Consider the following 14,275-nt stretch of genomic DNA (forward strand, 5'->3'; position numbering starts at 1 on the left):
TTTGTAATGATTGCAGCCATTAGGAATCATATCTAAATCTGTTTTGGAGTATGTCTCTTTATGAAATCAAAATTATAGAGCAAACATAAAATTGTAGAAACAGAAAGGAATTACACGTGACTTTTCATAGGTTCAGATTTTCTATAACTGACCTGGTAACACATTTCAATAGTAACACCAGAACAAATGTGCTTATTTAATTAGCAACTCTTTGCCAGTAAGAGATGTTAGCTAAAGATATATTATGCCGGCATGAAGATGTCACGGAACCTCATCTTCAGAAGCGGACTCGAAGTTCAACTTCCCTGATCGTGCATCTCTTACCTCTGTGCATTCACTTTCTCTCTCGGCATTGGAGATAATCTGTTTTATTTTCTCTACTCTTGATTGTTAACGATGGCCAACAACTCCATACTTTCTGAATGTGCATGCTACCTCCCCATCTTCTTAGAAGACTGGTACTTTTTCTGGGTGCCAATTTCAAATACCAGAGAGAGAAACTCTGACTCTGCTGAGGTTAAAAATGGACTGTTTTTGTTTTTTTTTTTCAATTAACCATAAGCCAGAGACATGAGGCAGGAAGGATACGCTCAGGGTCGACTTCTGTGGCAATGTATTCTAGAAAAGAAGATAATATAGACAGACACTGTCCAATAATAACAAGAGTGATGATAATAATAAGTGAGCATCTACTGTGTTCCAGAACTTACACTTAAGTGTTTTACTTATGTCATTTCATGTAAATGGTTACCAGTAAAACACTATGCACTTAAAAATGGTTTCTGCACACTTTGTATTGTTAATCCTAACAATCCCCCTATCAAGTAAATGCTATGATTTCCACTTCATATTGAAGAAACTCTTGCTAAAATGTAGTGAGTTATTAAGTGACAGAACCAGAATTAAAATTCATGTCTTCTGAAAAGCTGCTTCCTTTCTGCAGAGTGTCATTGATACAAAAGTTGGTAAAACATGGTTGTTGATCAGACCAAAATCACCCACAGCCCTGTATCTTGTATCTAAAAGTAGTATGGGGCGCCTGGGTGGCTCAGTGGATTAAGCCTCTGCCTTCGGCTCAGGTCATGATCTCAGGGTCCTAGGATCGAGCCCCGCATCTGGCTCTCTGCTTGTCAGGCAGCCTGCTTCCTCCTCTCTCTCTGCCTGCCTCTCTGCCTACTTGTGATGTCTATCTGTCAAATAAATAAATAAAATCTTTTAAAAAAAATAAAAATAGTTTGAAGGCCCTTACAATCATATTCTTTTTTCATATTCTTTTTTTTTTTTCTAATCCTCTCTGGTTTTGTTTGTTTGTTTTTTTCCTTAATGACTATGTCACTTAATAATGCATTTAGCTGTGAGTAATACATTAACCATAGTTCAATGAAGGGATGACTTTTCCCTTGTAATAAGATTCAGGAAGTCATCAGTCAGCACATTTTACTGAGCAGTCACGATACTGCTATCCTCATGCTGTACTATCCGTAGCTTTCAGTTTCCTTCTCATAGTCCCAAATCGGTTGCCGCCTCTTTTTCCGTGCTGTCCCTGTTTCAGGCAGGGAAACGGAGGAGGAACAAAAAGAAAAAGGAGAAATATGCCTTGATCACCTTTCGTTTCTATCCTGACAGGTTCCCTCCACGAGTACTTTTCTGTATCTTACTGGCCAGAATTCTGTCACACAGCTTCTGCTAGAAGAAAGCTAGATGGGAGTGTGTTTTTCCTTTTAGTAGCATAGGAAGACAAGGGTTGAGCCAACTTAGCCAGTCTGCATTAGTGGGACTAGAAGTAGGAACTCAGGTCTCCGTACCACAGGCCTGGAAGACCCCTGAACCTGGCTTGCTTCACTTGGCCATTTTCAGTATTTTCTTTGTTCAGTTGAATAACTAACTCCAATTTCTTTAAACTCTCTTAATAAGAGTGCTTTCCAGCTTTCTCTGACCTGTGGAGTCCCTTTCATTGATTTCTTTTGGATCAGTATCCAAAATACCCAAGAGGGTATATCCATACATATTCCCAAAAGTAAACCCGAGGACCATCCTATTCTCTCTATACCCTCCTTTACATCTTATAGATGTGACTAGAGAAGTCTGGAGAGGCAAATTTTCATGACAATTTAGTGAACCTGAAGTTAATTCCATGCCTCCTGACTCGCAGGTGTGGCTTTTCTAAGTGTTACTAAATAATAAGTCTTTGTGTTTATATGTGTCAAAATTTAGGAGCAAAATAAAACCACAATATATATTTATTACAGGAAAAAAAAAACCTTTTGAAATCATCACTCTATGCTTCCAATTCCACTGACTGCTAGAAAGTGACTAGTAGAAGAGGAGGCATTCTCTGTTCATTCAAATCAGCAGGTGCTCATTGAGTACCTGCTATGTGCTAGGCACTGTAGAAGACACAAATACAGTTGTGAACGAGAAAGAGGAAGCTTTTGCCCTCAAAAGAGTGTAGGTACCACATTATATCTAATGTATGCATTGATTTTCATACCCTAATTAAATATATTTAAGGGCTTACTCTGTGTAAGCCCTAAATGGTCTGTTCTAGATACATGATATTTAGTTTATAACAAGAAAAACAAGAGTCCTGCTTTTACTGAGCATGAAACTGAAAATTTTCCCATTTTCTAGGGATACACAATAAAGAACTCAGATACCATCCTTTTCCTACTGCTTATTAACTAATGCAATGAAGGAAACAGAGATACACATGCACACACAGAGTTAATTGAAAGTATTTCTTAATCTGGGGATTGGAGCAAGTTCTAAGCTTGTTTTAATTTCTGATACATAACTTTTGGCTGAGTGTGAAGTTTAGTTGGGTTTAAAAATAGATCTAGATTTCAGTGTAAATGCATTGGACTGGATTCTAACAACTTTGCCTCTCTCTACCTTTATTCCTTTGTTTTATTGAATTTAACTTGAATGAAATCTTTTTTTATTTGTCTAAGTCTATTTCTGTCTAGTAAGGAAGTTGAAATTGATCATGCCTTGACTTTGTGGGCCATCAGAGAACCATGACATTCCAGAGTATTGATTTTGTGGTGTTAAAGGGTGACAGATCTAGTGTTAAAGTGCTAGGAGAGAACTGGGTTTCAGATTGTAGACCATAAGCAGTCCTGGCTTTTGCTGAGGCAAGACTAGCTTTTTAAAGTAATGGAAAGAATTGTGTCTTAGGTAGTTTTTACCACATAAACGTGGAGAGATTAAGCCAGAATTGTGTAATCGTGCATACATAAAAAAAGTTTCACCTTTGATACATATCTAAATATGTACAATTTGGAGAATGTGTATATGTGTGTACCCAGAAAGTGTACTCTGTGTTAAGATTATTGAGTTATATTTAAAGTCAGTATGACTGAATCTTTTAAAAACATATTTCTTCTCACATTCTGGAAGTTGCTTAGTAGTAACTGAAGTTCTGTTATCTTTCAATCTATTTTTGTAATCATTATTTTGCATTTTGTTTCTGCCATGGTTTCACTTTGTCAGGAACCATAGGATGCGAATGACGATGCTCACAATTCAGAAAAGCTAGAGGTCTCAAGTGTAACGCTTAGTGGTTCTTTGTTAGCCTCTGGGACAGAGAATGTTGACAAGTACATTATAATAGCTGCTACAGATATGAACTTAGGAAGAGTAACCGTGGTCATCTTTCAATGTCCCATTTCCCTGTGAATTTGTTCTTTTTCAATTTAATGGACTTTAGTGAATGCGTTGAAAATAACATTTTGGTTATAAGATTATTGTGTGGAAAACTCTACTGAGCTAAGTCCAAGTGTATCTCTGGAAACTAATCAGAACTGTACTAGATTCATTGACTTAAGCCAATCTGTCATAGTCATCTTTTAATTTATTTCCACACATTCTTCCAAGTTCCCATTCTTGAATAAGACTGACCTGCAAAAAAGAATAGAATGTATTTTATAATATATGTTTGTTCTGTTTTCTGACAACATAAGTATTTTGCGTAAGCCGATTTGCTAGGAAGTGACAGCTTTGAAAAATTGGACATAGGAGCTGCTGGAAGCATTTCAGTTCCAGGCAATCTAAATAGTGTAGAGGGGAAAATGAAATATCACCGTGTTTTAAAGATGACAGTTTTGTCAAAGATTCCCTTTCACTCTTTGGCTTAAAACAAATGGAGTAAATCAAGTGTATCTGTTCAAAACATACATGTGCTCTCACAGAGGAAGCACTTTATAGGAGTGTTTCTTTAGAGAGAACCAATGAGAGAACTCTCTTCATAAAGTGTATCATGGGTTGGGAAGTCTGTCATTTTTGTGACCTAATGATGATTTTATGATCAATGAGATTTCATAAGAACTGCCTTTAAGAAAATAGGAAAACATAGTTTTAACACCATCTGAGTATAGCTTTGCTAACACATATTGGACGTTCTTCAGGAGTATAATAATGTAATTATTATTTTGGTGAGTGTGTGTGTGTGTGTGTGATAAACAGAGCAAGCAAGAGTTTTTTGTTGTTGTTGTTTTAAGATTTTGTTTATTTAAATGACAGAGAGTGGGAGTGGGAGAGGGAGAAGCAGGCTTCCCAGATGTGGGTCTCCATCTCAAGACCCTGGGATCATGACCTGAGCCAAAGGCAGACTCTTAATGAGTGAGCCAACCAGGTGTCCCAAGCAAGAGTTTTAATAAACCTAAGATAAGAAACTGAAATTTTTATGGGTGTATTAAAAATGTGATCACACTCTCTACCTAAAAAATGCTACTGGATATATTTAAGAAGGTATAGCAAGTTTGACAAAGCCTGCTTTTAAAAGCAATGTTATCACTAATTGGAGAGTCAGTAGAAGGGAGTCTAGTTAAGAGCACAGATACCAGGGTGAGACTTCTCAGCTTAAAATTTCAATGCTGCCATTTTTTTTAGATCTGTAATTTGGAACAAGTTAATTTTTCAGTTCCTGAGCCCCTTCATTGTTAAATGGGATTGATAATGATACCTACTTCCTAGGGACCATGTAAGCTAGCCCGAGATCTCATAAACATGCAATAGAATGTTATTATTAGTAATTAAAAACTTTTAACATGTGATGAGGCCAAAATAGAAGCAGAAACTTAAAAAAAAATTTCAGTAATTTGAGCTCAAATTTTCCAGAAATCTATAATATATAGATTATGTCCCTTTTAGGACAGTCATAAATGAATGATGATTGCATTTTAAAAATTATTATTAACAAAAGAAACACTGCTCATTATCACTTATGTCTTATACATATCCTGTAATATATTTTAGGAATTTTACTGTAAGAAAATCACTGGTAATTTCCATCTTTTAGATTCCACAGTTACTCAGTTAACTGATTTCATGTTCACAGGTATTTTTGTTGTTGTTGTTGTTGTTTTTGTTTTTTAATGTTATGTCAGAGGTCGTTATGTCTTGTAAATGAATGTGTATTTTAATTATAGTATGTTCCAACTCACTTTTTGGCAAGAGAGGTTATGTTAATACTGTTATTTCCTGAAACAACTTCCATTTACTATGATACATTCATTAATTCTCTGTTCATTGTGTCCTTAATTTGTCTCTTATCAGAGACACCTGGTAGTATGCTTTATCTGGATTATCACCTAAATCTGTTCCATAAGAAAGATTGATTCATTATGCTTTACACTAAAAAAAAAAAAAAAATCTTATAACATGATCTATTTAATACATTTTACTTCATTTTAAGGGCCTATCAGCTTTTCATATAAATGGGATGGTCATTTTTATATATGTAGGACTCTTGGTATGGTTTGGCTCCAAGCCATAATACCACCTATCCTCTTAACTCTTTGGAAACATTGACTTATTTTCATTGCATTAGTGCAGATTTAATTTTATTTAATGTCCAAGATGACAAAGGTCACTTCATTAGGCACCTCATTTGCCTTCCCTCTCTGTAGTTTTTTGGTATCTTATACTAAGTATCATTAAAAAAAAAAAAAAAAAAAGTGCTCTGCTTCCATTAACAAAAAGTGAGCAGAGAACAAAAAGCCAATTATTTGCAGCACATAAAATCCTTATGATAATTTGGTAGACTTTAATTAAACTAATACATCACACTGCACTTATAAGACAAAGGAACGAAAGAGAAGCAAATAATCTTTTTTTTTTTTATTCTGTTAGGAAACACCATATTGCTTTTTGATTAAGTGCTTTAAGACTTGTGACCTATTTTAAAAAGCAAGATTTACTGTCCTTTTCATAGAAGACATATTTAAAAAGTTCTCTTTCACATGAATTGGGACGACACCCCCAAAATTTGAAATGAAACTATAAAAAAGCTTGGCTTCATTTTTATTAATTTCTTATGAATTTTCAGATTCTTCAAAATAAAGAAAGATTCTGCAAATTTAGCTGATGCAGCTATGTTTTTATTACAAGGAATTTGGTTTTGGTATTTACCATATTTTGCTTATTTTTTTTGCATTGTCATTTATTCTTTTTGATGAGTGCATTGCCATTATTAATGTGAAGTGTAGTATAAATTAAAAGGACATCTATATAATTTATATATCTTCTCTGCATTTCACAACTAGAATGTAGTAGAATTAGAGATACTTGAATAATCTCATCCCAAAATCTTTGATTTGTTTTAAATTGTAATTTTCATAATCTGAATGGAAATAAACCACTGAATTGGGAGTGAGGGTATTAAGTTTTAATCCTAGGTCTTCAGTGTAATATTGGATATGTTTTGTCACTGCTCTGGGCTTCGGTATTATTACTAGTAGAACGCAGTTTTGTAGAAGGTGATTTCCTTATCTCTGCAATTATCTTTCTACATTATTTATTAATGCAATGTCTTTCTGTGTTCTAAACATCAGCATTTTATTATGCTTATATCAATCCCGAAATCAGTGCCACTTAGTATTTACAAAAGTATTTATGAAAACATTTTTAGAAATTTCTAATTATAAGAAAGCATAAAATTTTGAAGCTGGCCAACCACAAATAATATTAAAAGAGAATTTTATTCAATTTAGAAATCCATCTGTTATGAACCCAAGGACTGCATAATCGCTGTGCCCATTCTTAAACTGTTAACATAGTTCCTGTAAAGCTGGAAACAGGGTGGCTGGACTTTGTAATTTTGTCCTTTCTCACATTTACTTTTTCAAGACTCAATTAACTCCTTGGGCATTTTACTTCATTTCCTTGTTAGTGGATCAAACTCTTAGTGAGTTTATCCATCACCTGGAAACATTTTGACTACTTTCTACTCTTTGCAGTGAGTGTTTAAGACTCCCCAAGTAGCTCTCAATTTTTCAGGCGCACGATTGCAATTTCAGGGGCATTTAAGAACAGCCGAGTTTGCTATTCACTTCATCTTCTCATTAACATCCAGTCCCTGTTCAGACAGCTTATTGCACTGGCACATGAACACTAGCCAGCACTGCTCTTCTTTCCAAAAGTGGCCAATATTATGGTCTGAAGAGGATAATGATGATGGCTTAAGTTTGCATCATTTTACATTTTTATTATGAGCTTTAAGAATGGAAATGCATTAATGCTCAACTTTGGCCAGATGTACTTAGAACTGTAAAGCTAGGATCCATTTTAGTGTTTTTGCTTGTATGGTATAGTCTTTTCTTGTTGAGCTCTGTTACTCCCTGGTTTGGGAAAAGTGTTTCTTTAAAGGATTTATTTAAAGGAAAAATAAGAAAAAAATAAAATTATGAATTAAGACACACAGGATTTAAGATTTAAGAATAGGCTGTTCTAAGCTAGGAATCCGCAAATACTTAATTAGTTTTAACAAATATTTGTTTTAATTGCATTCTCTGGCTTCTGACAGCTAAATAAATTTTTCTGTGTATTTCTCTCTCTCTTTTTTTTTTTTTTTCAAATGAACCAAGGGATTTTATTTCCTTTTTGCATTTGGTTCTGTGAATGAACCTTTCATCAAAATTTGAAATGCATAAATTAAATATATTTTAATACAGTTAACTTGCATGTACAGAGATTTAATTATTCAGGTAAAAAATACCCAGGTTATCTTTTCTTTTAGTAGGTAAAATCAAGCATAGTCCTCATTCTTCTCTTAGATGACATAACTATTTCTAAAATGCTAGCATGAGGCTTTTATAAAGAAGACATCTTTGCAGACAATATACATTGATTTTTTCTCCCCAAATCTCCTTTTAACTCACAGCAGTGATCCTAATTTCTTTCTTTTTATCTATTTATCTATCTATAATTTTTTAACTTTTTTCTGATTACTGAAGTAATATACAGTTGTTATAACAGTTTAAATGTGGAAATGTGTGCTTAGAATGTAGAAATCTGCTATAAACTCCAAAGGTAACCAATGTTTGTAAAAAGGTAATGTTCTATATTAAAAAAAAATGTTAACCACAGTTTACCTTTGAACAACATGGGTTTAGACTGCTTGGGTACACTTACATGCAGATTTTTGCAGTACAGCACTATAAATGCATTTTCTCTTCCTTATGATTTTCTTTTGTTTGTGTATTTCTAATTTAGGATGTTCCAGACAGTTTTGTTATTGTGTTTATAATTATCACATTGGTTTTTCCTACATGAAGACTTAAGCTAAGTAGAGAAAGTAGAGAATATACTCCATGGTGTTGCTGAATGGGAATATGGAAATCACTGGTTTAGGCAGGGGAATCTGCTCATTCTCTCCTGATCTCACCTCATATGTGCATCACGGAGTTACCTCTTCTCCCATAGTGTGCCTCATTTCTGGAGCTCTCAAGCCAGCTCTTCCCTTAAGACCTAGATTAGGTTCAGTTCATCAGTGAGTGCTCAGCCTGCTGTCCTCATCACAGTTTCCTCTCACTCTTTGAAGCTCTCATGGTTTTTACCTACTTGGCCCTTCTCTCTTCCTCCCACTGTTTGTAATCTTTTACATGTATGTATTTGTATGTTCCTTCAATAAAAATTTCCTCAGAACCAGGACTGTGCTTGATGTTGCTTTGTATTTCCTGCCATACCTTCTGTAATGTCTCTTACCTGATTGGGCTCTATAACCTCTGGCATTCTGCTTAACTCTGAGATTCCATGATTGTAACAGTCAGTCGATCAATAAATATTGATTGCTTGGCTGTCCAACCTAAGGCATTCTTTCGTTAGGGCCCAAATCATTCATTTTCTTGAAGTCAGGGCAAAGTACTTATGATGAAGAATTGGTATGAAATTATTTAGTCCCCTTCCTTCCATGGCCGGTTCAGTGGTTGACTCACAATCTGAAAGTCTTCTTTTCTTAAGCATGTAATCCAGACTGTGCTAATGAATGACCTTTGTGTGTGTGTGTGTGTGTGTGTGTGTGTACTCTTATGGGAGGATGGGGATAGGCTTTCCTTTCTTTGGTTGGATAGAATTTGTCTAGTCTTTTTTTCGTTGGCAATTTAGACAACTTTTGTGTATTTGAAGTTGTGTTCATAAATTGAAACAATTATGATGAAATCCTGAGTATGACATATACTTAGTTTAGGAAGTTTCCATAAGTTTGGTTTTTTGTTTTGTTTTGTTTTGTTTTTTTTAAAGATTTTATTTATTAATTTGATAGAGAGAGAGATCACAAATAGGCAGAGAGACAGACAGAGAGAGAGATGAGGAGAAGCAGGCTCCCTGCTGAGCAGAGAGCCCTATGCGGGACTCGATCCCAGGCCCCTGGGATCATGACCTGAGCCGAAGGTAGAGGCTTAACCCACTGAGCCACCCAGGCGCCCCTCCATAAGTTTGGTTTTTATCCCTGATGGCGAAAATGGAGACATTTGCAGTTGTAACTTAGCTGTTTACTTTTAAAAGATTCAAAGTCAGATAAAAAAAAAAATAATTAAAGAAAATACAATGTAGGGAAAAAATATTTTATTATGAGCCAAAAGTCTTGGTTTAGGGCCTTGATTCTTATCTGTGTTTTTTTTGTAAGAAGATTAAACTCTCTGAGTTTCAATTTACTCATATGTAAAATAAACAAAATTGCAATTCCTACTTTATAAGGACTTTGTGAAATAAAATTAGTTAAGTGCAATCTTTTAATAAACATCTATACAGGTGTTGTAGTAACTAATAATTAGTGTAAATTATGGTTTGGAGTACATCACTTACAAAAATCAAAAGGAAGTAAAAGACAAAAATACTGTCCACAACCGTCCTCCTCATAGAGCTCCACTCACCCAAACCTATGCTTAGATTATGTCCCATTTCCCATATCAAATGACTTTCTAATATTTAAAAAAGTAGCAGATAAACTGTCAGTGCTGATAGGTGGCTGTGCCTTGGTTCAGCTACTTTATTATCCTGTTGATGCTTGAAACTAGGAATATCTACTTCCTGTTCCTGGATTACAGAAACTGCCATCAGTATGGTTATCCCTGCCATGGAATAGACTCTGCTCTTTATGTGATAGCTCTTTCTTTTCTCCAGATTTGAGAATCAGTCAAGGAGAAAATCTAATATTCATAGCACTTTTTACATATTGCCAGCTATATACAAACACATTCAACAGATACTTGTATTTGATCTACACTAATTACATAGGTGCGTGATTTAGTTTTGAAGTATATCTAATAAAAATAAGCAGAAAAATTGACACATATTCCTTTCAAAATATATATTTCCTTATTTATTATTTTGAGGTGTTTGGTTTTTTTTTTTCTTTTTTAGAATTAAGAGCATATCTCTTCTTTTGTTTGAGTGTTCAGAATATTCTTGCACCAAAATCTGAATCTTATTTCTATTCTCTGCAGAAATCACGTTGCTTCTAGCACTAGTCACCCATTACTGGGAAGTCTGGGAAAAAGAACATAACTTTGATAAGTTAACTTTTCACCGATAAAGCTCATTAATTAAACTCCCAGGAATTAGAAGCTGAGTGAGATATAGAAATGGCCTTGTAGAAGGTGTTCCAGAATGACTTGATTCCGTCTTACTCTCCCCACAAGTGCTCACCCATACCTGTGTGTGTGTGTGTGTGTGTGTGTGTGTGTGTATGACAGACACACAGACTTACTGTTGCCTGGGTGATAGAAAAAATCGAGGAGAAAAGTTGAGAGGCAGAGACAAAGGCTGTGTCTCTACAACTTTGTCTGAATTGGACCTGACTGAAAGATTGGTTTGGCCGGATTTGGTAGAGCCTTTCTCCTCAGTGGCAGTGATCTGAAAATTGCTTCCAGTGCCATTTTAGTTAGCTGGTTCAAATAAAAACAAATATATCTTGGTAACATCCATTTCTACCCTGACCATCACCAATGACAGTTTTCAGAATGGTGATTCTTAAGTAGTTCTCCATGAACTCAATAAGTAATCTGAAGTATGCACTTTTGCTTTTAAACATAAATCTTTAATGGTAAGGAATGAGTCCATTTTTCTTGCTTTAGTGACAGGTGAATATTAGTGCCCAGATGCATTTGTTCAGTGCATCAAAGCTTAAAACCACAAAAACACAAAACTGGCTCCTGCATAGTTAATTTATGAAATGAATTTTATGAAATGTTATTCTTCAATGACATATTAATATGAGGATTTCATTAGGCTGCATGGTTGTATGGTGACTTTATTACTTCAATGCATTCTATTTCTTGGGTGTGTTTTTAACTTAAAAGTATGTCAGGTCTTGAAAATAGAAAATGAAACATTTTGACACCTCTGATTTCCTAATGTTTGTTTTTATTGCTTTACTTATGTATTCATTTATTAAAAACCTTGTAGACAAGTTTACATAGTACATTTCCTTAGCGAAAAGAAAAGAATGACTGTTATATGGGAATGATTAAAAAGAGAAGGTAATGAAATTTGAGAAACTTTAGGTGGCTAGACAATTTAAGACAGAATTATAGAAGGGAAAAATGGGGAAAATCATATGCTAGTAAAATAAAGAGGATTTGCTGCAATTCAAGAAAGATCTATTCCCTAATCATATGACAAAAAAACAGAAAGTTAGCGATAACCACAATTAATATTTTGGAAAAATATTTCCAAATATTAAAATTAGGTAATAGTAATACTGTGATGTGACAAATAATATGACTTCTTTAATTAGCTATTCAAAAACATGCATTCATTCATTAAACCAATTTTCACTGAGGACTGACTATGTGCCAACACCAAGAAATGTAACAATAAACAGAACAGAGGTGACATTGCCTTCAGGGAACACACTGCAGCCTTGAATAGGATGTGAGAATTAATGGAAGGACTTCATGGAAGTAGTTAAATATTTGATAAATGCTATCGCAACACATCACATATAGTAAGAGTACATAACAGGAAGGTCTAATGTAGTCTTGGCATGCATTATGGCTACATCATTATGGTTGGTTTGAGGATAAAAAACAAAAATTGAAACTTTCAAGTATTTAGCTTTCACTTATTAATAAGCATTTTTGAAATGAGATGGGCAGTCATATAGCCTGTGTAAAATAAGATAATTCATCTTAAACTTATGATTTAAATTAAGAAGATTCACTTATCAGTGATGCCTTGGTAAACGTGTGTTGCTTGTATAATTGGCCAGAGCATCCCAGGCTATGTTAGCTTTTATAGAGCTGCTACAGAAAGAAAAAACAAAAAACAAAAAACAAAACAAAAACATATTCTTTTCATTTCTAGGAAAAGATAAAAATTAATTTAAAAAAATACAACATCTTAAAGCTGCTTAAATTTATACAGCTAATATTGATAATCTGCAATTAGGGCAAGTTTAAACATTTTCCACTCTTGGATATGAACAATTAATTTCAAAATTAGACATTACTTGTTTTGGCTTTTTTTACACCATTTATTTTGAAAAATGAATTGGTCAATTATTTCATGAAATAAATCACTTATTTCTTTTCTAATGATTCTCGTGTCCTGATGCTTTTGTTGCATCGGAAATTAGGTGGAATATGTTCTCTTTACTGATTCTAATTGTTAAGGATTGTTAAGGATAAATAATTTGGTAGTGGATGGTACCATAGAATATTCCATAGAATTTTTATTCTGTGGAAGTGATTTATTTTGTCTTTTTGGCAATCTTCAAACTTTGTAGAGGTTTTACTAACATCAAGTGTACCATAAAACTAGAAGACAATAGTCTGTACCTTCTGGAACCGAGAGCAGAAATCAGCCTACTGGTCAGTCTCAAATTCAGAGAAATATTTAACACTACTTGAAACTGACATTAGCACCAAAATATTTTGAAGGAAAATTACCATCACTTTTATTTGTGCAACTAGATACAAAGTTGGAAAATATTGTCCTTTTAGGGTCAGGACTTTGAAGGGTAGAGTAATCCATCCTTGACCTGAGATCAGCAGACCATTTATTGATGGCATGTAAATTGCTCAGATTTCTGTAAAGAGACTGCGAGCTATCTAAAGATTGTGTTTGGAGACAAGAGAGCTACTTTGAAGGGTGTGAACACACGGATCAAGCTCACGTTCCTGAGATCTTGGGGATTTATAAATTGCAAAAGCTGTCACAACAAAATTACCATTTCATTCTTCTTTGTATTTGTAATATAAACAAAGCCAGCAACCCCCACTAGCCTGCCACCGCTATTCTGGTGACTTTTTCATAGACTTGAGAAGCTTGAAGCCTGAAACACAATTAATTCAATGTTTCTTTTACCATGCAAATATCTCTTGTCAGAGACAGCATCCATGAGATTAGCCAGCAGTATTGATTTAGATGCCCCAGGATTGTTAATTGTAGCTAACGGTTATGTCTCTTTGACTTCTGAAAGAGGTTATGGCCATTGCAAATACATCTTAAGGAAGGAAAGAATACTATCAGCCAAGATGTGCACCCAAGCTTTGGAACTAAGCTAGCAAGACCCTACTCACATCCCTGTAAAGCAGACATATATTTTTGTATTTTTTATAGGTGGATATGGTGCAGACCACGAACCCCCCTGGCCACATTGAGGAATCGTGTAAAATGAATGTATGTGCTCGTAAGTGAAACACATGTAATGTTCCAACTCAGTGTGTTGGATCCTAATAGACTTGGATTATCTTGTGTAAAAAGAAATCGATTCCCAAGAGGCAGGACCACTATCTGATTAAAATGAAGCTCTGATTTTGGAGAAAACTAAAATGGACTTAAAATCTCTGCAAAAAGGAATCAAACTATCCTTGGCAAACAAACTGAAAAAAAAAAAAAAGAAAAGAAAAGAAAAGAAAGCAAGCTGTCAATATGGAATAAAGAAGGGATGTGAGAGAGGTTTTGCAATCTTATTAATTACTGTGGAGAAACAGAATCAAATATCGTCATACTCAGGAGTGTGAAAAGAAGAACAGGAAATCCTTTTCCTTCG

The 14,275-nt window shown here is 34.5% G+C and overlaps 1 protein-coding gene across 8 annotated transcripts in view; it reads left to right on the plus strand.

Moving 5' to 3' along the window:
* The window catches only part of PCDH7 (protocadherin 7), a 417,107-nt gene that overhangs the window by 51,233 nt on the left and 351,599 nt on the right, over window positions 1–14,275 (plus strand). Inside the window, exon 2 of one of the 8 annotated variants that reach the window (XM_045076320.1) lies at window positions 13,843–14,249. The exons of the other annotated variants lie outside the window; for them this stretch is intronic. Coding sequence (XP_044932255.1) covers window positions 13,843–13,920 — 78 coding nt within the window. The 3' untranslated portion in view covers window positions 13,921–14,249. Of the gene's footprint in view, window positions 1–13,842; window positions 14,250–14,275 lie in introns of those variants that run through there. 8 annotated transcript variants of the gene reach the window in all.

This window comes from Mustela putorius, unplaced genomic scaffold (assembly GCF_011764305.1).
Source record: "Mustela putorius furo isolate JIRA1106 unplaced genomic scaffold, ASM1176430v1.1 tig00000083_pilon_pilon_pilon, whole genome shotgun sequence".
Taxonomy (NCBI): domain Eukaryota; kingdom Metazoa; phylum Chordata; class Mammalia; order Carnivora; family Mustelidae; genus Mustela; species Mustela putorius.